The sequence below is a fragment of the Plecotus auritus genome, assembly GCF_963455305.1.
Source record: "Plecotus auritus genome assembly, chromosome: 1".
NCBI lineage: Eukaryota > Metazoa > Chordata > Mammalia > Chiroptera > Vespertilionidae > Plecotus > Plecotus auritus.
The window spans coordinates 35,696,769-35,722,017 of record NC_137770.1 but is presented as its reverse complement, the minus strand read 5'-3'; the positions used below and the strand labels follow the sequence as shown (position 1 = coordinate 35,722,017).

The window sequence follows — 25,249 nt, the reverse complement described above, 5'->3', positions numbered from 1 at the left end:
GGCTATAAAATAAGCTCTCAAAATGGTAGCTATTCTCAGGAATCACTGGAGTATATTTTCTCAGATCTCCTTACGAAAACCACTTGATTTTGTCTCTAGCTTCTCTTCCTATCAGAGGCAACCATGCTGGTATGTGCACTCAACTCTTACAACCTGTGTGTGTGTGTACACACGTGTGTGCGAGTGTGTGTTGCACGTGCGTGTGTGTGTGTGATATGCACGTGCTCAGAAGTATGAAAGAGAAAAGGGGCAATAAAGCTTTGTGATGAATTCATTTTGAAGAACCAAAATTTATTTTCTCTTGGTGAGTTCTTACTTATCTGTCTATGAGACCTTGAATTGCAAACATATCAATTGGTGATTAGATATTAATCCCTTTGAGGCTGTTTCCTTCCTTGTGTGTTTTGAAGAGAAAATAACGGCCCTTTTTCCCCCCACAGGAATATTATAAACATCAGATGAGATTCTGGGTAAACAACATGCTTTAAGGAGGACAGTGACAAATAAGATCACCGTAACAAGGACTGGAACAACATAGACAGGAGTTTTGATATCCTTGCAGTAAGTGAAAAGATTCCAAAACTGGCAAAATTTAGATTGTAAGAGACTTAAAATGTAAGAGCTTCAAATATCTAAACAGACTGCCTTGTAGAGAAGGAATCTGTCATTGGAGAAGGTAGAGCATACACCAAAGGAGACATAGCTTTGCTTAATACTTAAAGGGACTCAGAGCTTCCTAACAAATAAGCAACCCTTAGTTTATATATGGCACCCCTCTTCCGCATTCATCACTACCTTAACTTTCAATTACTTGCACAAATATACGTTTCCCAATAATTGTGTTTCACATATTCACAATTGACTGTAGGCTCCTTGACGTAAAGACTCTGTATTTAGTCTTTGTGCTGCCGAACGCTCTTTACATTTTGTCTTGCAGGCTGTGGACGCTCAATAACTATTGTTAACAAAAATAGAGACCAAAAATGCTATTCAAGAACAGAACAAAATATTGTGACAAGCTAGTACGAATATGACTGCTGCAGCCTTATCCTCCTTTAGAACCCGGAGTAGGGAATTACATTGATTTGCTTATTGTCATTTCTGTTTCTATGGTAGAGAAGTTAATTTGTCTCTTGGATTGACTTTTTTCCTCCATGTTAACTACAGGGAAGGTTCAGTTTAATGGGGTAGAAGGGAAGGCTTGTTATTTCAAAATATTTCACCACAGTAGACAGGCAATCATTTTATATGAAATTCCTTCCATGCAGTTATCCAAATGTGTATATCATCCTTGGCAATAAAAGAGCGCTATCTAATGTCCAAAGACCTACAAATCAGAGCTAGGAGATTTCTTTATGCAAATTAAATCTGTGTCACACCATCAATAAAAAAATAAAATGGCAATGAAGATTATATTTGCATCAGCAGTGCAAAGTAAAAAATCCCTATACCTATTTGTAGGACAGGTGTGTGGTTAATTATTTTTTGAGATAGTATGCTTGAAAGAATTAATGGGGAATAAGAATTAATGGAGAAGGAAGTTTTAGAGTGAATCGGGCCCTGGCCAGGTAGCTCAGTTGGTGAGAGTGTTGTCCCAGTAATGCCAAGTTTGCAGGTTCAATCTCCAGTCAGGGCACATATAAGAAGCAACCAATGAATGTTCTCTCTCTCTCTCTCTCTCACTCTCTCTCTCTCTCTCTCTCATCGATAAAACAAATTTAAATGTATCAGGAGTATATAATACACAACCAGTTTGATTAATTTTATGAGCTTTAAAAAAATCCACGTAATAGAGAAAGAGACACTAATAGTAATTTTTAGCAGTGTTATAAACCCCGAGAACTAATTATAGTATAGCAGGTTGCGTTTCCTCAAGCCTGTTTTTCATTTTGCATCTTAAATTGCAATGATTCAAATCTTTATCCATATATTCAGGTGCTATTTCCCCCTTAAAAAGTAAACAAAAGATAAATAAAGGGAAAGAAAATGATGTTACTTCACATTGCTGGGAATGTACTCCTGAAAATTAAATAACTTTCCAACCCTCCACTAATAAAGCATGACATAGTAACCCTCTGGATAATAAAAGGGGAAGTGGATCCAGATAACATACCCGTTTCCTTAGATTGCAAGTAAGAGTGAGATTCCTTGAGAATGAGTTTGCAAAGGCCGTGTAAAAGTCCAGGACTTTGAGCAAGGCTTCTCGCTTGATGATGTGGAGGTCACAGTATGTCAGCGCCCGGACATTGGCACACGCGTGAGCGAGGGTGGTTTCCTTCCAGAAGATGTCTCCAAATACATCACCTTTCCCTGAAAAATAGTATAAGATATGTATTCAAGCATCTACACTAGTTCCTATCCTAACTACTATTTTTATTCCATTTCATATATGGTATTGATGTCCTAGGATAATTTCAAGCCTGATGTGGGAGCCCATCTGTACACATATTAGTATAACAATTTACAACACTTTTACAGAATATATGAAGCATTCACCCTGAATTCAGTTCTTGATGGAAATCTGGAGTGATATGAATAACTGAGATCAGATGGAGAAACCCAAAACCTCATTTTAACAAAGTTTCATTATCTTCTGCCACCTTCACTTATCCCATTCTGACCAAAAGGAGCAAGGGAGATTTTTTTTTTTAGTTTCATCCCTTCTTCTGTCCCTTCTGGTACAGATGACACTAAAATACAATATATAAGATCTACTGTTACAGCCTTTATAAATCTGGAACTGATTCAACATATATTAAACATACATTATTCAGCAACTACTCTTTGTGCTCCGGGCACACTAAAACTTACCACGACTTATTCTCCGAGGATGCTCTTCTCCCTCCACCAAGCCAAACTTATACTGTACAAGTCTTCAGGGCACAGCCCGAGAGCTCCCACACACAATTACAGAGCCTAAGGAACTGAGTTGGGTAAAACGTGGAGACCCAGATGTGTTATGCCATGAACAGTTCCATGAAGACTGCCCTACTGTAGTCAAATGCAGATGTCTTTTTAAAATTCTAGCAATCACATACAAATCTACTATTCACTTCAGAGTTCATTCTAATTGATGACCTCAACTCAATTCATCATCCCAAATTGAGAGTACTTAGTTGCCCTTCCTGTTGAGGCAGCTCTGTAAGAGCCCCCAGCATAGGCAGGTGGGAAAATCTTACAGGTAGTCTGCCAAAGACTTACTCTTTCTGCAAATATTTGTTCTCATCCCGAAGGTTAAAGTTAGACCAGCCAGACCAACAGCAAGAAAAAAATAACATGTAACCATAGAAAAGTGTGTGTGTGTGTGTGTGTGTGTGTGTGTGTGTGTGAGAGAGAGAGAGAGAGAGAGAGAGAGAGAGAGAGAGAGAGATTATAGATTCTTTGCTCACACATGCAGTTTGGAAATCCTTAGAGAATTACAAGGCACTAAAGCATTCTCAGATAAAAAAAGAAAACATATATTATTGAGGAGGTAATTAAAATCACCATGTAATCACATGGTCAGCACAAAATAAGCATAATGGATATTTATTTAATATTGAGAATTTCATTTGTTTCTGAACCCTCAAAAATTCCTTTTAGTTAGTAACACTGACAACTCAACTACTGTCTGATAGCCATAAATTTGTCCAAAAAAAAAAAAGAATAATTATAGATCTGAGACCCAAATAATGTGTCAAAGGCTACAGAGCATTGTAATAACCTAAGGAGACTAGGTACAAAAATTTAAAAGATAAACCTTACCTCCACTTACACAGATAAATTTCAGAAATGGCATTCTCTTTAAATTAGTAATTCTAATTATATGTATTTATTCTAATTACATTATTAGAACTACCAATTTACTTAAAAATGTTCACTAAATTAATATTTACTATATCCAAAAAAGGTAGAAATAAGACAAATGTAAATGAATAAATAAATTATGGAATATTATGCAGCCACTAAATAAATTGAAAAAAGGCAACAGAGAGGTTTTCACATTATATAAAATAATAAAAGCAGGATATTAAGTCATACACATAGTATGACCTCATTTTATACATTTATCCCACCTGCCAGAAACACGCACATGCATAAAGCAAATACATTAAAATGGTAGATTCTCTCTGCATAATGGGATAATGGGTAGATTTTATTTAATCTTATAATTGATATGTATTATTTTTTTAACAGAAGAGATTGACAGCTGTTATATTATCGGAGTCCCTGGTGCTATGAAAATAACAGGGCTTTTAAAGGGCTGCTTTGATTTACCTCTTATTTCTTTTCCTCTATCATCATTGTTACTCTTTCTATATGGGGGACTAGGGGTGTTTGAAGAGATAGAAAAGGGTTATATTTCTTTATGTTTCATTTCTGTTACCAGTTCTCAAATGATCACTCATAATACAATCTCTCACCCATTTATAAGTGCTCATTAGTTTTCAACTATTTTATTTTTATGTATAGTAACCATAATAATAATCAATGCCTTTGACTTATTACTAATTTCACTCTGGGAATAAATCAAGAGATTGAGAACCAACACATGTAATATTCACTGTAGTATTATTAAGCACAATCCCAGATTGGCATAAGTAAATAAATAAATGTCCAATAACAATGGAAATTTGTCTAACTACCTATCATCAATTCATACAGAATTAAAACTAGTTTTTGAAATAAATGCAAAAAAATGCTTATCTTCTAATGATAAAATTTTAAAAAGATAAAAAGAAATATATGATTATGATCACAGCTATTATAAAGTACATAAAAATTAAAGTGAAACTCCAAGACTAAATGAATTGTGAATGAATTATCTACCTCTTAATTTCTTAAAAAAATAATCTTGATAAAACCAGAGTATATTGCATTTTATTATTCTATGTTGTTCTGTATAGTATATTATGTTGCTATTAATTTGTCAATTGACAAATTGTGTTAAAAATCAAAAGGGATAAAAGGCTAAAAGATAATGTATTTAAATAATTACAGCAATCGGTTTCAAATGATGTAATTTTTTTCTTTCTACTTTATGTTTTCCAAAATGTTCTTTTTTTTTTTTTAAATATATTTTATTGATTTTTTTACAGAGAGGAATTGAGATGGAGAGAGAGTTAGAAACATCGATGAGAGAGAAACATCGATCAGCTGCCTCCTGCACACCTCCCACTGGGGATGTGCCCGCAACCAAGGTACATGCCCTTGACCGGAATCGAACCCGGGACCCTTCAGTCCGCAGGCAGACGCTCTATCCACTGAGCCAAACCGGTTTTGGCAAAATGTTCTTTAATAAATGTGCTTAATTTAAAAATAGCAAACTATTTTCACAGATGCTTTTCCTTACACTTTTAAATAAAACTAAATTAATAAAATATGTACATAAACCTATGAAATAATAAATAAATATTCACTGATGATATAAGTACATCAATAGGTAAAATATACTCATATAAATAAATTTCCCCTTGCTATTTTTAATTATGGAAGCATTCAAAAGTCTGTTACATATTTTATTTTACCTAACTAATGAAATGAAAATCCTTACCATATTTCTATCAAAAATTTTAAATTTGAATAATTTATATTTTTAGTATCTTAGAGAAATAAAAAGCCTATGATGTGGAATGAACAGAATTAAACTAGACTATAAACTCATGAGGGCAGGGAATTTCCTCTATTTTGACCACTGTCATTAACCTCAATGCATAGAACAGTTCAAGAGCTCAACAAATATTTATTAAAGAAAAAATACACATTAGAAAAGGAGAGAAGGGGAGAAAAAAACTGGGAAATGCAGGATTAGAGGTAGAATTGAGGCTCTGCCACTAAGTGTGGCTTACATCAGGTTACTGAACCTGGATCATCATCTGTTCCTTTGACTATAAAGGGAACCGGATAGACAAAGAATAACGCTTAAAGTTTCTCTACATCTATCATTCTATAGTAAGTCAACTCAAAATCATCAAATTATATTTTCAAGATAATATTTTGTCAGTGTCTCATTGTCAACACACACACACACACACACACACACACAAAAAGAAAAAAAAAAAAACTTTAAAATCTATGACCTCAATTCCAAATCCCATTACAAGGTTGAAAAGAAACAGAAAAGTTAACTGACTCAATAGTAAAACTTACTTCCTGTTCTCCACTCAAAAGTTCATAGGGAAATAGCAAAATTAATAAATGTGGATAATGCTGCTCCCAACATCAGAACTGGCATTACATAGTAAGAAATACTAATTGTTTTATAACAGAGAATTTCCATTATCATACACAATATATCAATTGGAAATTAACCATTTCAAAATGTGCTTATCCAGTTATTTCTATCACCTAATAGTCACTCAATTCACAGTTATTCAAGAAATATTATGCACATTTACACTGAGTGATCTGTAGAAGCCACAGGTTGTGAAGATATGAGATTATGTACAGAATATCCAATAGAGAAGTACCCATCTCTTCATTACAAAGATTTTGCACATTTCCAGGGCTGGGAACTACTGTTCATCTTGATGAGTGCAGAATATCTGATGCTAGTTTTTAGGTCAGCTCCCACTTAATGTAAGCAGCCTTAGCTATAAACATTTTAGAGATTGAGAAAATGAACCTTCCCTCAAAGCCCTAAAATTAGTAGAAAAGCTCACACACAACATGAAAGTTGTTGTTTGGTCTATTTATATTTTCTCAGTTCTTTGCATTAAGTATAATGAAGTAGTTAACTTCTAAACCACAGAAAACACAGGACTGTAAAATAGAAGCAAATGTGAAACATTCATAGAGTGGGAAACTGAAAAATTTAAAGACAAAATAGAGTCAGAGTTATAAAATAGTTAAAGGACTAATACAGATCATGGTATGCTTCAGGATTATGGTCTCCTGAGGTGCTGATTTTACAGCCAGAGTATTTTTTAAAATATAAAACACATCATTTGGTGAGTTAGTGACATGGATAAAAGAAATGCATACAAATTATCTGTTAGTCATCAGTGGATACAACTTTCTAATATAGCCAACAAATCCCTAAAAATATAGCATTTGAAGTTTACTTAGTGAGTGTGTGTGGGGGGGGAAGTGAGGGGGTAGAGTGATAGCTCTATTTTGATGATTCTTCTCTAGAATGAACTTAATCCATTTCATTTATTAGGCAACCCTTCACTTTAATTGATTATTGCAGTAGGCTCATAAAGTATATTATAAATACATATGCAAAAAATATAGTCATTTATAAATAAACAACAGTATGAGTTTTTAAATTATACAATTTTAAGAACTTTGAGTATTTACAAACAGCAAGTGTCATAAAGTAATATTTTCAAGGAAAATAATAAAAATAAGATGATGAGTATTAAAATTTCAAAACTATATAGATGTAGCCTATATAATAAAAGCCCAGCGACCGAATGGTGGAATGACCAGAACGACTGGTTGACCAGTTGCTACGATGCGCACTGTCCACCAGGGGGCAGATGCTCAACACAGGAGCTGCCCCTGGTGGTCAGTGCACTCCCACAGTGGGAGCGCTGCTCAGCTGACCAGGATGAGTGGTGCTCCCACAGCAGGAGCAGCCGCTCAGAGGGCGGGTCCACAGCCATTTGGCTGACCAGGGATGATCCCCGCAGGCCACACACCCCCACCAGTGCACGAATCCTGTGCACCGGGCCTCTAGTTAGAACAGAATCTTTTAAAACATTTATAATTGATGCCTGGCAATCCTCAATGATTAAAGTCCAAAGTCATTCTGTTGAAAAATTATATTGAATGTAAACTTTTAGGCACTTTTAGATACGTAAAAAAATTCTTATCTACTAAAAAAAAACTAGTGAAGATTATAGATTTTAATTCTCACACACAAAGAATGAGCCAACTAGCTCTTATTAAGTAGTTGTAAAAATTGAGAGTATCCTTAAACGTATGGGATGATGGTAACCACCTTTAAGAAGTTAGATTATATGGTAACACACAGGCTGGTAATCCTAAATTTGGCACCTATTAGTGTTAAGAACAAATTAGTTATATATATATATATATATATATATATATATATATATACACACACACACACACACACACACACACACACACACACACACACACACATATACACACATACATACACACTAGAGGCCCGGTACACAAAATTTGTGCACGGGGGGGGGGGGGTGTCCCTCAGCCCAGCCTGCACCCTCTCCAAACTGGGACCCCTCGAGGAATGTCCGACTGCCCGTTTAGGCCCGATCCCACTGGGATCGGGCCTAAACGGGCAGTCGGACATCCCTCTCACAATCCAGGACTGCTGGCTCCCAACTGCTCACCTGCCTGCCTTCCTGATTGCCCCTAACCACTTCTGCCTGCCAGCCTGATCACCCCCTAACCACTCCCTTGCCAGCCTGATTGATGTCTAACTGCTCCCCTGCCAGTCTGTTTGCCCCCAACTTCCCTCCTCTGCCAGCCTGGTCCCTCCCAACTGCCCTCCCCTGCTGGCCATGTTGTGGTGGCCATCTTGTGTCCACATGGGGGCATCCATCTTTGACCACATGGGGGCAGCCACCTTGTGTGTTGGAGTGATGGTCTATCTGCATATTACTCTTTTATTAGATAGGATAGAGGCCTGGTGCATGGGTGGGGGCCAGCTGGTTTGCCCTGAAGGGTGTCCCGGATCAGGGTGGGGGTTCCCTTGGAGCGTGGGGCGGCCTGGGCAAGGGGCCTGTGGTTGTTTGCAGGCTGGCCACGCCCCCCAGTGACCCAAGCAGAGGCCCTGAGATCTGGGATTTATTTATCTTCTACAATTGAAACTTTGTAGCCTGGAGTGGAGCCAAGCCTTCTGCTCGCTCCATGGTGGCAGCCATTTCTGTTGGGATTTATGTATCTTCTATAATTGAAACTTTGTAGCCTTAAGTGGAGGCCTGGGCTGGCCAGGGTGTGTGGAAAGCTTGGCTTCCTCCATCGCCGTGGGCAACCCTAGCCTCCTGCTCTCTCCAGCTCCATGGCTGCCATCATTTTTGTTGGAATTTATTTATCTTCTATCATTGAAACTTTGTAGCCTTAAGCGGAGGCCTGGGCCGGCCAGGGTGTGTGGAAAGCTTGGCTTCCTCCATCACCGGGGAAACCCAAGCCTCCCTCCTGCTCTCTCTGTGGCCACAGCCATCTTGGTTGGGGTCAATTTGCATACTCACTCCTGATTGGCTAGTGGGCGTGGCTAATGGGCGTAGCTTGAGGGTGTAGCAGAGTGATGGTTAATTTGCATATTACTCTTTTATTAGATAGGATATATAAACCCCAAAATGTGCCCAAATCAAGAAAGTTATTGCATATTATTTAAAAGTCCAAGAAAAAGACTAAATTGAAAAACAGTTACATCTTGAAACTCTTCTGTTTTCTTTTCCTAAGAAAGGATTTGGAGTTGATGCCTATAATAATGTTCATATTATATAAAAAGTCTTATAACTTTCACATATGGGAGAAATTATGGCTGTCCTATTCACCCCATTTAATTCATGCAACCAGTGTCCTAATGCTAACCTTAAACTGGAACATGGGCTTTGTGCTGTGTGATAGAGACATGCAAGAAATAAAAATCCTGCTCTTAATAGTCTTTAATTTTCTAAGTAAAAGAGACATGCCAGAAAATTTTACAAAACAGGAGGGTGATGAGTTCTATAGGACCAGGATAGGCAAAGCACACAAACACAAACTGTTTTGGACTTGAGGGGATTCAGGAAAGAACTCACAAATAATATCATGTTTGAGTTTAATCATAGTTGAGCCTCAAGGGGAAGGGCAGTATTTGTGGTTGACAAATAGTATGAGCCCGATCTGCCCAGGGAGTGATGAAATACATTAGGTCACTATCCAAGAAACCTACAGGACATAGCGATAGAGCCAAGTCTAGAAGGAAAAAGTGGGACCCAATAGTGAGAACTCTGAATGCCATGCAACAGATTCTGCTTAATCCTGTTTTAAAGTGGAAACCACTAAAAGTTTTTGAGTTAAAGAGAGTCATGAGCTGTCCAGTACTTTGAGAACAGAACTAAGGACAGGGTGAAGAGTGGAAAAGGGAGCACTGTTGGAAGGCTATTTACCTCACTGTGAAACAATAATATTGTATTTCACAGATTACATACATATAATTTCACCTTATCTCCACAACCACCTCACCAACAGTGAAGGCAGTGACAACAAGGGTAAAGAGAAGAAGATACAACAAATATGATGGTAGTAAAGAAAAGCTCTAAAATATGCCTATTGATTTGAGTGAAGTAGGAGTGATCTATTTAAGATACCCTAGGAAAGTAATGTGAATCAAGAATTTCATATCCAGCAAAACTGACTTTCAAGTATAAAGGACACAAACCATTATCACCAACATAAAAGAACTCATTATTGTTCCCATAGATCTTTCCTAAGGAATTTATTAGTGAAAATGTTTCAGACAATCAAAATACCTAAAGGGACATTGACACCAAGACTAGTGGTAGCAATAACTAATGTTTATTTGTAGGACTAAGACTAAATAAAGGTCAAAAGTATAGTGTGTATGGCTATATGCTCTGACAATGATTACATATAGCATAACTATTAAAAATAATGGTGGGTGAGAGGCGACTAGAACCAGTATGGCTGGGAAAATGCAGATGAAGCTTTCTTAAGTGGATGTCAGGGCCTTAGGTAAACAAAAGAGCACTGAAAAAAGCAGGCCAAGCTGCCCCGCCCTAACCACAGAACATCAGCGCTTAAGGAAAGAGTGGAGGATTCAGCATGAGAACTGAGACAAGTCACAAGACCAGGACAGACTCAAGGGGTGGAGAAGGAGGCTCCACCTCCTCATAGGAAGAGCTGCAAAGGTTTGTGGCATTCTTGCAATCCTGGAGCGTTCCTGAGAGTTTCATTTCCACTTTAATCCCTACCAACTAGATGAAATATGAACTCTTCCAGGAACCAGATGAAAAACCCATTCACGGAACTTAGGATCCTCATCTTGTGTTCTGAGGGGTCATGGAATTCACACTCTAAGTCAGGTCTCCCCAGTCCTACACACTTGCCTGGTAGTAAACCAGTCACTAGGGAGAGGACCATATTTTTATGTACTTTGTAGCTAATTAATGGTCTTATACTCAAGTAATGTTTGGTAAAGAATTTTTATAATATATACTGGAATGGTACTTAATAGTGTTGTTAGAACCTTTTTTAAATAAAAGGAAAAAATTGGTAAAAATCTAGGCCCTCTATTTTCTGTCAAGATTAAGCAAAATAGTTGTATAAATTCAAAATTGTACTTAAAAAGTCCTGTTAAAGAAAGCATCATGTCTGTAATGTGATGGTTAAGAGAATGGGCATAGAGTTAGACATATCTGGGTTCAAATCCTATGCTCACCACTTATTTTTTTAGCTGTAACCTGAGGTGAATCATCTGATACTGTAGAGCTTTGGTTTCTTCATCCATAAGATAACTATATTAAGTGTGTTCTTCACAGAATTAAAGGATTTGATGTAATAATGCATATAAAATAATGAGTACTCAATAATTATTGTTATCCAAATCAGACAGACTTTCAAAGGGGCATGAAGTGCATTTTTCATAAATATACTTTAAAAGTTTTGATAGGAAATATTAAAAATCAAAATGTATTTATGAACTTTAAATTTTACTTAAGCATGCTAGCAGTTACATTTTATACTCAAGTTGCTAAAAAGCCGATTCAACTGAGGAAACTGACATGATAAATTTATATTTTAGAAAGATTCTTGTAGTGGCAGCAGAACGTAAAACTGGAGGTTGGAGATGATGACATATTGCAAGCAGGCAGACCTTTCAGATGCAGCCACAGCCCAGAACCAAAATTTTAGGAGCAGTGGTCATGGGAAGGGATATAAAGATAGGATAAAGAGATACCAAGGAAATGGAATACACAGACTTCGTTTTGAAGGATGGTAAGTTTAAATTTGATGTTGAATCTAAACTACCAGATTGTAAAGACTTGTATTATATCCAGAAATCAGCAGGCTGAGGATCTTTAGAGTGTACAATTTGAGCCATGGATAAATGATGTTATAAGCACAATTTGGAAAGTTTAAAGTAAGACAAGCATACATATTTAAAACCAAATACTAGTTTGCCCTTTATAAAAATGTCTGACTTAACTAAGGTCATCATCATAATATGTAGAGCAAACCTACCCGGTTCATAGTTCAGCATCTCAAAACATAGAAATGTTGATGCAAAAATAATTTTCTAGGGCTTGGGAAAAGCCCTTTTAAGGATTTAAAGTGTGAAGCACTTGACTTCTAACAGCAAGTATACAGAAAGAAATCTTAGGCACAGAATAAAAGTCACATTTTCACAGGTTCTCAAAATAGCAAAATATTATTCATTCACATCTCAGATGTTCTTCTTTTTGGAATAAAAATAAGAAGCAGACATTTAATTCTGAGAACCATAATTTATAAATTTTCCTTGATAATGCACAAATATTTATAAGATATGGACTGATTCTAATTAAAATGAAATCTTAACCCAGGTACTAGAAATTACCTTTTTACACTATTAAGTTCATTTCATCCTGTCTTTTCCTTCCTCTGCTATTCCCTTCCCCTCAACCACATAACAATATCTAATCCTTCCATCCAAACGGTACATAAACAAGCATAGTTTTCTTAGGAACTTGAAGTTACAATTAAAATACTTAGATATAGACTGTCTTAGATTAATGATTCCAAGCATATGGTTCTAATAATCAGTAAACACAGAAAAGACAAACTGTGAATGCAGCAAAACAAATATCTTAGAAGCTGGGTCTATTGTTAATGGGGAAATGACATTTTTATAGTCTCTAGAAGGTACAATACACCTCATTGAATCACTTAGAAGGAACCCGGCTATTTTAGCCATACCCGTAAATCTGTTCACATTAGGTAATTATAGGGTTGGAACTAACAAGCAAGAAGATATGAAAGAATATAAAATATTATGCATGCATCATGAACTGAATTTAGAATTCTTTGTGTTTCATAAAAAGTGGGAAGGTCAAGAAAAAGTGGAGGTGTAGGAACTGAAAGAACTTCAAGTTGAAAAAAGACATGAACTGCAATTATCTTCATAAGCCCTATTTAGAAAAACATTTTGAAGCCATCCTTCAGTGTTAAAAAAAAAGAAGGTATTTGTTGACTACATTTTTAATCTTTCCATTAATTAGTTATGCTTCAGAACTCATTCATTAAACACCATAGGACTTTTGACACACTAAAGAATTATGCACCTACCAAAAGACTGTTTAGAGGCAAGGATCCAAAAGAATAAAACTGCACCTGTTTTTTGGATCCAGAGATTTTAATTTGTTTTAAAATGACCTTCCTTCTCTTCCTTCAGTGTTAAGGGAGAGCAAGGTGTGCACATTTCTCCTATCAGACCAACTTACACAAATTCTCATTTTTCCAAGTGTACTCAAATGTATTTCTATTTAATCCTTACAAGACAAAAAAAAATCATTAGACAAGATGAAAAAGGACATATTTCAATGTTCAAACCCACAATTTTCAATGAAAAAGTTATGAATATCTGTGTACCAAATAACACAGCAACAATCACTACAAAGCACAAACTACAGGAGGTGCAAGGAGACATAGATAAGGCACATTAACAATAAGATACTTTAGCATGCCACTCCCCGATCAAGGATAAATCAAGAATAGGAAAAAAAGTAAATGTATAGAAGACCTAACCAACTTACTTAATAAGGTAGAAAACCTAAAGATATTTCTCAAACTTTGAACCCTGATAATTTCTGGAACTTTTCATTAAGTTTGCAATTATTCCAAAAATAAGCAACCAAAATATTAGAAGAAGAAGGAGAAGAAGGAGGCAAAGGACAGAGGAAGGGGAGGAGAGAAGTAGGAAGGAGAAAGAGAAGAAAAAACAGGAGGAGCTGGAAAGGGATGGTCATCAAAATGTCAGGAGTAACTATTTTCCTTTCTTTCTTAAAACATTAAGCAATCATGACCATTAAAGAAACCCCTTCCCTCATTTTTAATAGTAAGACAAAGTATTTTTTAATTTAGAAAAGTCTGAAAACATGCAATATTGCTCAGTGGTTGAGTGTGGACCCATGAACCAGGAGGTCATGATTCAATTCCTGCACAGGGCACATGCCCAGGCTGTAGGCTCAATCCCCAGTAGGGGGTGTGCAGGAGGGAGCTGATCAATGATTCTCTCTGATCATAGATGTTTTTATCTCTCTCCCTCTCCCTTCCTCTCTCTGAAATCAATACAAACAAAACATGCATTCTCAATGAAACCACACTGAGATATCATGAAATGGAGCCAGTGTGATGATCTGCAAGTCTAGAAGCTGGCTGAGTTAGAGAAGGCCCTTCTAGCAGGTTCCAGGCCCTTCCAGCGAAGCACAGGCAGCAGTGTGTACCCAGCTATGGCTGCCTGAAAGGTGGAGCCTGCAGACTGTGTGAACACAAGGGTAGGTCTGGCTCACGGTAGACTCACTCTTTGAGGGATGTAGTGCAATCATCTCTGTCTTGCAGCATCACACCCCCCTTTCCTGCAGAAAGTCACCAGGGGTCCATAATCCTAGCATACAATCCCCTCAGGTCACCCCTCCTCTAAACCTAGACTGGAGGAAGGCCCCACACGGAGAGGAGCTCCCTAAGCCTGTCTCCACATCTGTCTCTCCATAGATTATCCAAATCACAGACTGAAAGAGAGGACAGGGTCTTCCTGGGTCTCGGACCTATGCAACCCCACCGGCCCCTCTGCACCTCTGTCAGCATCTCGCCTCCCTACCTCTCCTGCTTACTTCTGCCTTGGGAAGATCACTTCTGACTCAAAACATTTTTTTTTAAACAAAAACCTTCTGACTGCTTTTTGGCTGAACTAATCCTTGTTAGAGGCCCAATGAAAAAGCAAATGAAAGGTTGCCAAAGATGTGTACATATAATTTTACTCATTAAGCCCAGAGATGAAAGTCTCTGAATCCCAAGACTTTTGAGGAGGATAAACCAAAAGCACACACTCAAGGAAATAAAATGTGACAGATATATGATGAGATATACCCAGAGGCCCTTGTTCATTTTGACTGTGTCACTAGGCAAAACCAGCTACCATTTTATTTTAAAATGAAAAGAAAATGCATTCTGTCTATCTCACTGAGCAAATGATTGCAGCTTAGCAGACCTAGCACTGAACTCAGGGCTTTCTCCATGCCTCCTTTTAGAAAAAAGTTACCAATGAAGAATATAGGCAACGCAAACGGCATGAGCACACAGCTGAGGCCATTTATCGCAACGGTTCTCAGTACAATATATTGGATGTCTGTTCTCCCACCCGCCATTGACAGGAACGTGCAGGAAAAGAAAATACAGCTGTTTGGGGCTTGTGTCTTAGCCTCTTCTCTAAGCAAACAAGAATGGCTGTAGTATGAATACGTTTCATTTTACCACAAAGAATCGTTCTGACAAAATGTGCACTGGCTATGAAAGATTGCATACAACTCCTTTATACTCCAGGAAACAGAACAAAACAAGCACTTAGTAGCATTAAACACGCACAGTGCTGACTAAACAGTTAAGAAAAATGTTTACAAACAACAGTGTTCAGTCGTTTGCAACTCTGCACCATTGCCTCTAACCCTGACAGTTACCAGGACCTGTTTTCCTGGGAGGGGATGCTGTTTGTGCCTCAGTGCTCAGTTCCGTCTCTGCCAGGTAATTGGGCTTTTTGAGATCAGTTCCTCATTTCTGTGCTGGATTTTGCTTTTGCAGTTGCTAAAATACATCAGTCAATCTTGTATTAACGAGAATAAGTGGCTTTCAAGCTATGGTAGGTTGACCTCGGAAGCTAAAAAAATCCAATAGTTTAAAATTGAGCTCATTTTTCATGAGACACAAGCCAGGAAAAATGTGATCAAAATGGAGTTGACATCCTGCAATTCTAACTTATTTTACTTGAGGAAAAAGCCAGAAATGATTCTCCTCTGACTTTATTATTGCTTCCTTTTATAGCTATGTGGGCTTCATGAACTTGCTGCTGATATTGGAGCAAAAAAATAATCTAAAATATCATTTAGCATTTGTTCTACCAATACATATATTACACTGTCCCCAAACATGTAATTTTAAAAAATGTTTTGTCATTTACATGTACTGCCACTGCCTTTTTTGTTAGAACAACTAATTACTAGCACTCTGAATTTTTGAATGACTTTATTATTAGCCACATAATTTTCCTGGTTTGTGAATGGACAGAACCAGTTTTAAAAGCTTAAATCTACTTGCACTGTGATTACTCCAATAGAGTGGGTCAAATTCGTTTATTTCCTCACCACTTTCAGCTCACTACTTAGGTCCGCTGTGATGAGGTAAAAAGATTTAGAGTAAGATGATCTGTACTGGAGCCCTCACTCATGTACTAGCTGGGCCCGTCACCAAACATTTTTGGGCCGCACTTTGCTCATCTCTAAAGGAAAATGTGGAATTAGAAAGGTTCTATTGCCCCTCTGAGACGAACATTCTAGATTACTAACCTGACAATCATTCCACAAGCCATTTTCACACTTACCACCGTGGAGGTACAGCCACGTTAGGCTGTGGTCTAAAAGGTACTATCCAACGGTTGCTACTTTAGCTCTAGTCTAAAAGGCACTGCCCTATTGTTGCTAAAGAAAGTGTAGTCCAACCCTCATGCAGCCCATTAGGCTGCGACCAATACTAACGTTCCTTGCTGAAGCAGCATTAATTACTAGTTTTCACAAAGAGTTATCATTTGATCAGTGACCCAGTTTCCAAAGTCAGCAAGCAAAGGCAATTTCTCTTAAGAAACCTGAGAAGCAAAATCTCTAAAACTGTTACGCATTTGCTACTGCATTAAGAAAGTTCACAGTACCTAAAATAGCCACCACCTCATCATCCTGGATGACTTCCAGGGATCCTGAGACCACAAAGCAGAGGGCATCCACGCTTTCCCCAGCGTGGTAGATGAGGTCCCCGGGCGCGCAGTGAATCGTCTGGAATTCCACCGCCAAGGCGCGCAGGCACCCGTCGCTGGCCAACCGAAAGGCAGGGTGTTCATTAAAAACCTTCCGGTTTAGGTGAACACAGATATCAGCTCTCATGTCCTTCGGGCAGATGGAGAGAACCTGAAGAAAGTGAAAGAGGAATAAGTGAGAAGAAGTGAGAAAGGGGCTATTTCAGAAATATCATCCAACAAATATTTATGGGCTATGACAAAGTCTGTGACACACTGTACTTGATACTGGGAAGAGTTCAAAGACACAGCTCTGCTCTCAAGGACCAAATAATAATCCAGTGAGATGGGCTGATGAGCAACGGACTCTTTCAATACAGTACCACGTAGTGAAGCATAGAAAGAAGTCTGGAGGTGGTCAGGAAGAGTCTCAGAAAAAAACATAATATAACTTCACCCAAGAGCCAACTAAAATAGGGTGTTAACATTCATTTTAGTCTAGTCTACATTTTAGAATTTTTTTATAACTAACTTAAAATTCAGGATAATGTACTTTATTCTACATCAGAGGTGGATTTATAGAAACCGGTTGTAAGAAAACAAAATCAACAAAAGCAGCCTTGTGACTTCACATGCTGTCACTGGCTGCTATAACTCCACTTTTAATGTGTATTTTTCCACTAACATTTTTTATTTTGCAGATGAATTTATGCCCAGGGAGTGAAAAGTGTATCCACCAGCCTTCTGTAGGGCTTGGGCAATTGCAAATGTCAATGCCGGCAAAGTGGGCACATCATCTTGCTGGCAGCCCTTGCATTCTGGCCTTTGACTCCTAAAGACTGCTGAGGACAGCAGCAGAACTCAAGCTCTAGGCATCCCTTAGAAGAGCCAGGGCTAGGGAGCTTTTATTGCCGACAGCTTTCAGACAGGGCAATTAAAGACCCAGACTGAAATAGACATTATCATCATATTTAATCAGGGCATCATCCAGCAAGATGTGGTTACAGAAGTCAGTACTACCCAATTTAAAGACACATGTGAAGCTCGCTTAGACCCTTCCCCCAGTCCCCTTGGAAAACCATTCTTTATCATCAGAAATTATTTTCTTTGCAAGGCTTTCAATCCCTCAAGCTGAAGTTTAAGCTGATTCCCACCCACCCCTATTAAGTTACACTGAGTAATGTTTTAATATAAAATAGTTTTCTTCCCTACGCTAATTGCATTTTAACCTTTAAAAATTACCTAAAGGTTAAAATAATCCCCTGATTTTTCCTTTTATTTGGAGCTCAATATCCATGAAAAGTTGGTTACTTCCCTGTGTAGAAAAGCCCATCATAAATGCCAAGACTTTAATTAAATTATGCTTTCAGTATCCCTTCCCTTAACCATTCCTAAAACTCTATATATCATTTTACATATATAGTGTATCTGTGGGTTTTTTCATACTCCCTTAAATTCCTATAGGTAACAGCAATTCAGCCCACCCAGCTTTCTGAAGAAATCTCATCTTTAGGGAAAGGAATGCCTAACAGAGCTTCAGAAGCAATTGACACTTCCTTTCCACATCAGTTGCTTTTCAGAATAATGTAATATTTTATTTAATATATTAATGTTTAGTGACTTATGACAGCATTATTCATTCAATGGATACTATGGGGTACACCACTGCATTAAGTCCCTGGAACTAGAAGGATGAATATGACACTGTATTTGCCTTGGAGTAGTTAACCATGTAGTAGGGGGAGTTAGGTATGTAAAGAGACAATTATAACACAATAAGACAAAATGACAGGGCATGTTTAGGTGACATGGGACATGTGCTGCTTAGGAGTCATTACTTATGACTTAGAGGTAGTATAAAAGATTGGGCTCCAGAGGATAGGTCTGGATGCAAATCTATCACTTATCACCTCTGTAACCTAAGGTATTTAATCTCTCTAAACTTCATCTGTGAAATGGGTTGGTAGTGTTTATTTCATAGACTCATTACAGGAATTAAATGGAAGGGCTTAAGCTTAGCCTAGTTTAGCCTTGCACATGGCAAGGGCTAAAGAAATGGTATTTTTTATTAACCTTATTGAAAATGAGTATTCCTACAAAGTTTATTGTCACTTTAGCTCCCTACAAAAGCAATTTGCTATTTTTCCTTTTCTACCCCTCTCTAAACTATGTATCTTGACTGATGAGATTTAGGCACAATTAAGAAAATATTTCAGCATGAATCTAAAGTTATTTCAAGCACTAGCTAATGTTAATATTTTTCTCATGTTGAAAATAGAATGAATGCTAGGAAAGCAAAAAAGTAAAAATAATTTTAAAGTACACACTCATTAACATTACACTGAATAGCTTAATGGAAAAATGAATTGTTCTTCCACTCCATTTACTTTGCAGAATTTTCATTGTCTTAGATTCATTTTGGTAATAGTCATTTTATGTTATTTTAATCTTTCAGGATTCATGCTGCAAATGAAATCTTCCAATGTTAGCAACATTCTCTGTTTAGTGGCATACCAGAAGAGGATTTTTATTAATTTAAGTGGATTTTTCCTTTATGTTTTACTTCATTTATGACACTGATTTATCATTTTGATTGGTGGTATATACTAAAATCCAGATGTCATAAACCGACAAGTTAAAACTTCGTGTTAAAATAGACCAGAGCCACACCCAGCTCTGTCTCCATACCTAGATATCATATGTACCTTACATGGTGTGTCTGCCATCCAAATATGAGTATAGTATTATATTTTCAATAAATGAAGGCACTACTAAATGTCTTAGGTAGTAAAAATTTAGTTTTAAGTGATAAAATTATCATTCAAGATGACACTAAGACCTGGCCCATTAATCCCAATTCAATGCACTCGGCCTTGAATGTCATATCCAATCTCTTGTAAGTTACCTAATGGGTATCTCACAGTTATAAACAAATGAAATTACATTTCAATAGAAAATATTTAAGTTAAAGTGACTTTTATTTGTCTCTAGTGTTGATTTTTTTATTCCCTCTTCGTATCAAGATACTTATAAATTAAAGTTGATTCTTAATTAAGACAATAAGTTTTCTCTTTGGGAGAGCTATGGCTGCATGCATATAAGGAATCATTTTTAGAGTTCCATAAATAAATTCCTGGGGGTTGGGGGGAGAGAATGACATGGTCAGGAAAAGAAAACTCTTTTGAAATTATTTATGATACCAGTCCCATTAAACCTAAGATCAAGAGGTATCTTAACAGACATCCTTCTGGCTCCAAAGATCTAACCTCAACACTGCAACTAGAGAACACTTAGTACAACACAACATGATCATTTTACCTTGCTCTCTTAAAACATCCAATGGCCTGCTTCCCCAGGTAAAGCTGAAGTCTTAACCACGCATGTAAGGCTCTTTATGATGCGAGCCTCCTTCAGCCACATCTCTTACTACCCTGTTCCAACCCTGCATTCAGTCACAGAGTATTTCTCGCTCTCTGAACCTGCCATACTCTCTCATGACTACCTTCCTACATGCTGTTCCTTCTGCCTGTAATATCCCATCATCCCCTTCTCTGCCTAGTCACCTCTGATTCATCCACAAAGCACAGACCATCCCTCTCTTTGCCATAAGTTCAATTTATAAACAGCTCTATCACAGAATTTGGTAATGCATAGAAAGGGAAAATGAGAGTAAGAGTGTTGTGATCTGCATTTTTTTTAAATAATAGCACACAATAGTAACATTGAATTATCAGAGTTGAAAGGATTTCAGCCTAAGGATTTCAAATTTTTACTTTCAGCAGTAAAGTCATTCTTTGGTTTTTATAATGAAATATTCTTTATGCCCAAAAGATAAAGCTGATACAAGCAGAATTATGCTGGGTGAAGCTCTGATAGGAAGGTAGACTCCCCGGCAAGGCTCCACAGGGGCATATTCAGTCATTCATTTAACTCATAGCTATCAAATGCTAGTCATGTGTTAGTTATATGCTGGCTAGTATGCAGGCCACCCAGACCCAAGAACAAAAACTTCATAGTGCCTGCCTTGCAGGAGCTTCCAATCAGGAAAAGCTTTAAAAAAATTACTGTTCCTAGTCTAATGGCCCATTTTACAAATGAAGCAAATGTATAGCATAAAGGTTATGAGATTTGCTCGAGGCCTCTCAATAAATTTCCAGCAAAACCCAAAACTCTTGACTTCTCACTCTTAAGCCATGCTCCTCAATGAAGCTCAACCAGGAATAAAATAGAACATTTGGCACTTTCTGATGTTTTCTGGTTCTTTAAATAGTACAAAAATATAAATGGTGATTTTTGAAAATAATTTAGAGTCTAATTAATCAAAGTAAGTTTACTTATTAGGAAATCACTAATGTCACCACCACCACAGAACTGCCTAGATTTCTTTGCAAATTTGTTTTCATTCCTAAACACTTTAATTTTAGCTCCAATAAATGTATTATGTTTTAGAGTGTCAGTAAAGACATAAATATTAATTGATAAATTATTTATTTATGCCATTACTATTTGCCAAAAGGGAGTCATCTTATTAGAAATACTAGAGGCCTGTTGCACCAAGAGATTCATGCAATAGGCCTTCCTTCCCTTGGCTTCCAGCACCAGTTTTCCTCCTGCACCCGGGACCCAGGCCTTTGCTCCAGCCAGAGTCTGTCGCCTTTGCTGCAGACTCCAGCAGGAGTCTGCCATCTTCGTCTTCACTGCAGACTGCGGAGTCTGCAGTCTTCAGAGTCTGCAGTCTTCGTCTTCGCTGCAGCCCAAGTGCCACTCCTGTAGATCCCTTCCCCCCACCCCCGCCCTCCCTCTCATAGTAGGCATCCTGCCCCGCCCGGCCACTCTGTGCCTGGAGCAGTTGGGCGGCCGCCATCTTTGTCCTTCTAATTTGTATATTCCCTCCTGATGGGCTGGTCGGCATAGCGGAGTGATGGTCAATTTGCGTGTTTCTCTTTTATTAGTGTAGATGAGTTTTAGTATATTTATGAAAAGGCCCTAAGCTATATAGTATAGAGTGAACATTTGGTGAATCTCAATCTCCTTAACTCCCTTCCCCATCACTTTCATCCATTATGATATTAGTAATTTAGAAAAAGCTTAGAAGAAGACTGAGCATAATTACTTTAATTAGAGGCCAAAGAGTTTAATCAAGATCCTCTAGAAATTGTTTGTCTGGAGAAAGTCAAAAGAAGAAGGCTTTCCCCTCTCTTACTCATTCTTTAAATATACTTAAGAATGTATTTTAACAATTATTATACTCTATACAGGAAATAAAAAAACATAAAGAAGAAAATAAAATTACTCCATTTTTATACATATTTATATACTGTTTTCATAAAATTTGAATCTCTAAAGATTGATTTCCTGCCATAGTCACCCAGTATCATATTAAATCATTTCCCATGACATGAACTAGTGACTTAAAAATATAATTAGAATCACTGCATAATAGTCCATTATATAATTGAACACAATTCCTTTCACCACTGCATTTATAATTGGATATTAAGATTTTTAGTTTTCCCTTTCATAAATCAAGTTGTAATAAATACCCTATACCCGTGGTCGGCAAACTGCGCCTTGTGAGCCACATGCAGCTCTTTGGCCCCTTGAGTGTGGCTCTTCCACAAAATACCACGGCCTGGGCAAGTCTATTTTGAAGAAGTGGCATTAGAAGAAGTTTAAGTTTAAAAAATTTGGCTCTCAAAAGAAATTTCAATCGTTGTACTGTTGATATTTGGCTCTGTTGACTAATGAGTTTGCCAACCACTGCCCTATACTGATAACTAATTGTTTAAGGATAGATTTTTTAGAAGTAAAATTAATGGGTAAAATATAAAATCATTTAAAATCTCTTGACAAATTGCCTTTCAGAGCAGGTATACCAAATTACACTCATACCAGTAGTATATGAAAGTATCTTAGTATTTTTAATAATCCTCACAAAATTTCCCTTTTGCATTTGAAGGAGAAAAGGCAATTTTATGTGAAAGAGACGTAGATTTATATAGTGTAATGACATAGAGGGCTGGAGAGCTTTAGTCTTACTGGAGGTAGTCTCCTACCACTGTGCCCTAGTTCAATGACCACAGATTGGTCAGTTTTAATCAACCTATAACCAATTCCTAATGTGAAAATGGGGCTGATAGGGATAATTTTACTTTAAGTGCCTGAAAGTAGTCACCTAAACAAGGCTCCCTCTTGAGGTCCATTATTGCTCTAAAGTAAATTATTGTATTGATTATATATAATCAGGAATAATAAAGTGTCAGCTATTTTTAGTAATTGATAATACGTGAGGAAGATTCCCCTGTTTTCTTTCTTAGGACAAAGGAGTATATGCATTAACAACATTTTGCTAGGCAATGCAACTACCACTGACATTCTTCAAAATTATTGCTTCCTTTGATGCAATTAAGTTATGCACTGCTGGTTAATCTCTCCTCACCAATCCAATGAGTTAGTATTAAGTTAGTGAAAATCCATGGGGAGAGTGAGGCAAGTGACATTTAAACATCAAACATTTTTACAATCCTTCCTGGATTGAATGAAGTACTCAAAGGCTACCAACAAAGGAAGTAAAGTTCTCTACAGGCATTCAATTCTCATTCATTTTATGGGAAGAAAAGAAAGCTCACCTTATTTAAAAAATAAAAAAATAAAAAATAAAAAAGCCTTAACCCCGCAGCCATGTGCATCAAGAGAGAGCCAGCTGTCTGGATATAAGTTTGCCAACTTCTGGGGTTATCAAAACCTCCAAGGAATTAACTCAGGAACAATGTAATGAAATAAAACCAAAGCACATTAACATCCTTTATTTAAAACTGAAAGGTCATATTTAGACCAGTGAGAGATTATAGATTAAAATTCATGTGTTTCACTTTAGAGATAAATTTCCTGTGAAAAGACTTCATGTACAAAAGTGAGGCTTAAGTTTTTTGTTTAAAATTATAGAGAACCAATTCTATCAAGTTTTTCATGGTCCTGGTTTTGCAGTAGTGTGACTAATGAAAAAAAATTGTTACCATTTTTTAACTTGTTAAGTAAAGCTGCAGGTGTTTGGGGCCACTAACTTTCCAAAGTGAGGGCTCTGATGACATTTAGACTTTCTATTGTTCTCGATTCTTAATCTTATGCCTGTGCTTTTTAATATGCATATATTTGACTAAATAAAAATACTTTTCAATGAATAGAAAGTATTTTCTAAAATTAGAAATATAACTTAAAATATATTTGATTATCCAGAGTGGAAATAATATTGGAAATAACCGGCCATGATCTTTTTACAGTCACCTAAGAAAAATGAGGTTCCCAGCTCCTTTAAAAGAATGAGTTCTTCACATACACTGTGGGTGGAAGTGAATTGGTACTTCAATAACTTGGCTATATTGACAAAAGTGAAATATATCTATATACATAAAAGCCTAAGCGACCATTATGACTGAACGACCAGAATGACCAGAACAACTGGTCAACCAGTTGCTATGACACGCACTGACCACCAGGGGCCAGACGCTCAATGCAGGAGCTGCCCCCTGGTGGTCAGTGAGCTCCCACAGCCAACCTCCTATGGCCTCTCCCCCTGGCCGGCCACTCCCCCCAGCCAGCCAACCTCCCAGGGTCCCACCCCTGGCTGGTCAACCTCCAGTGGTCCCTCCCCGCAACCCCCTACCTTGGCACCCTCCCCCCCCCCGCATAGGCCTCAGTCACCAGTCAGGCTGAGGGACCCCACACATGCACAAATTCATGACCAGGCCTCTAGTATATAATCTACATTATAAAAGGCCAGGGGCCGTCATGACCTAATTGACCAGATGGACAACCAGTCACCAGGAAGTGCATGGAGCATCTCTCGGTCCCTCCCTCGCAGCCCACAGGCTCCTATCACAGCCACGCTGACAGCCAGTGGGCAGGCACGGTGGGGTCATTAGCCTCCGGCCTAGGGCCAGGCCGGAGGCCTAACGACCTTGCTGCTGCACGGCAGCTGTGAATCAGGCCCAGAGGTCCAGAGAGAGAGGCAGGGCCTTATCCGCAGCTGCCATGGCTCCTGGTGAGGCCCGGAGAGAGACAGAGGCAAGGTCTGATCCACAGCTGCTGCAGAGGCTGTGGATCAGGCCCAGAGATAGGTCTGGAGAGAGAGGCAGGGCTTGATCCAAAGCTGCCATGGCGGCTGTGGGTCAGGCCCAGAGATAGGCCCAGAGATGCTGACTGGCATAGAAACTGACCAATCAGAACCAAATCTGGGTGAACTAAAGCCAAGGATATGTGCATTGGTTACGTTTATTTATATTACAC

General features: G+C 37.8%; 1 protein-coding gene across 1 annotated transcript in view; it reads right to left on the bottom strand.

Moving 5' to 3' along the window:
* The window catches only part of KCNH5 (potassium voltage-gated channel subfamily H member 5), a 266,047-nt gene that overhangs the window by 63,509 nt on the left and 177,289 nt on the right, over nt 1–25,249 (bottom strand). Inside the window, exons 9-10 of the mRNA XM_080646145.1 lie at nt 16,883–17,135; nt 2,114–2,310 (exon numbers count right to left, since the gene is read on the bottom strand). Of these exons, the coding sequence (XP_080502271.1) occupies nt 2,114–2,310; nt 16,883–17,135 (450 nt within the window). The remainder of the gene's footprint in view (nt 1–2,113; nt 2,311–16,882; nt 17,136–25,249) is intronic.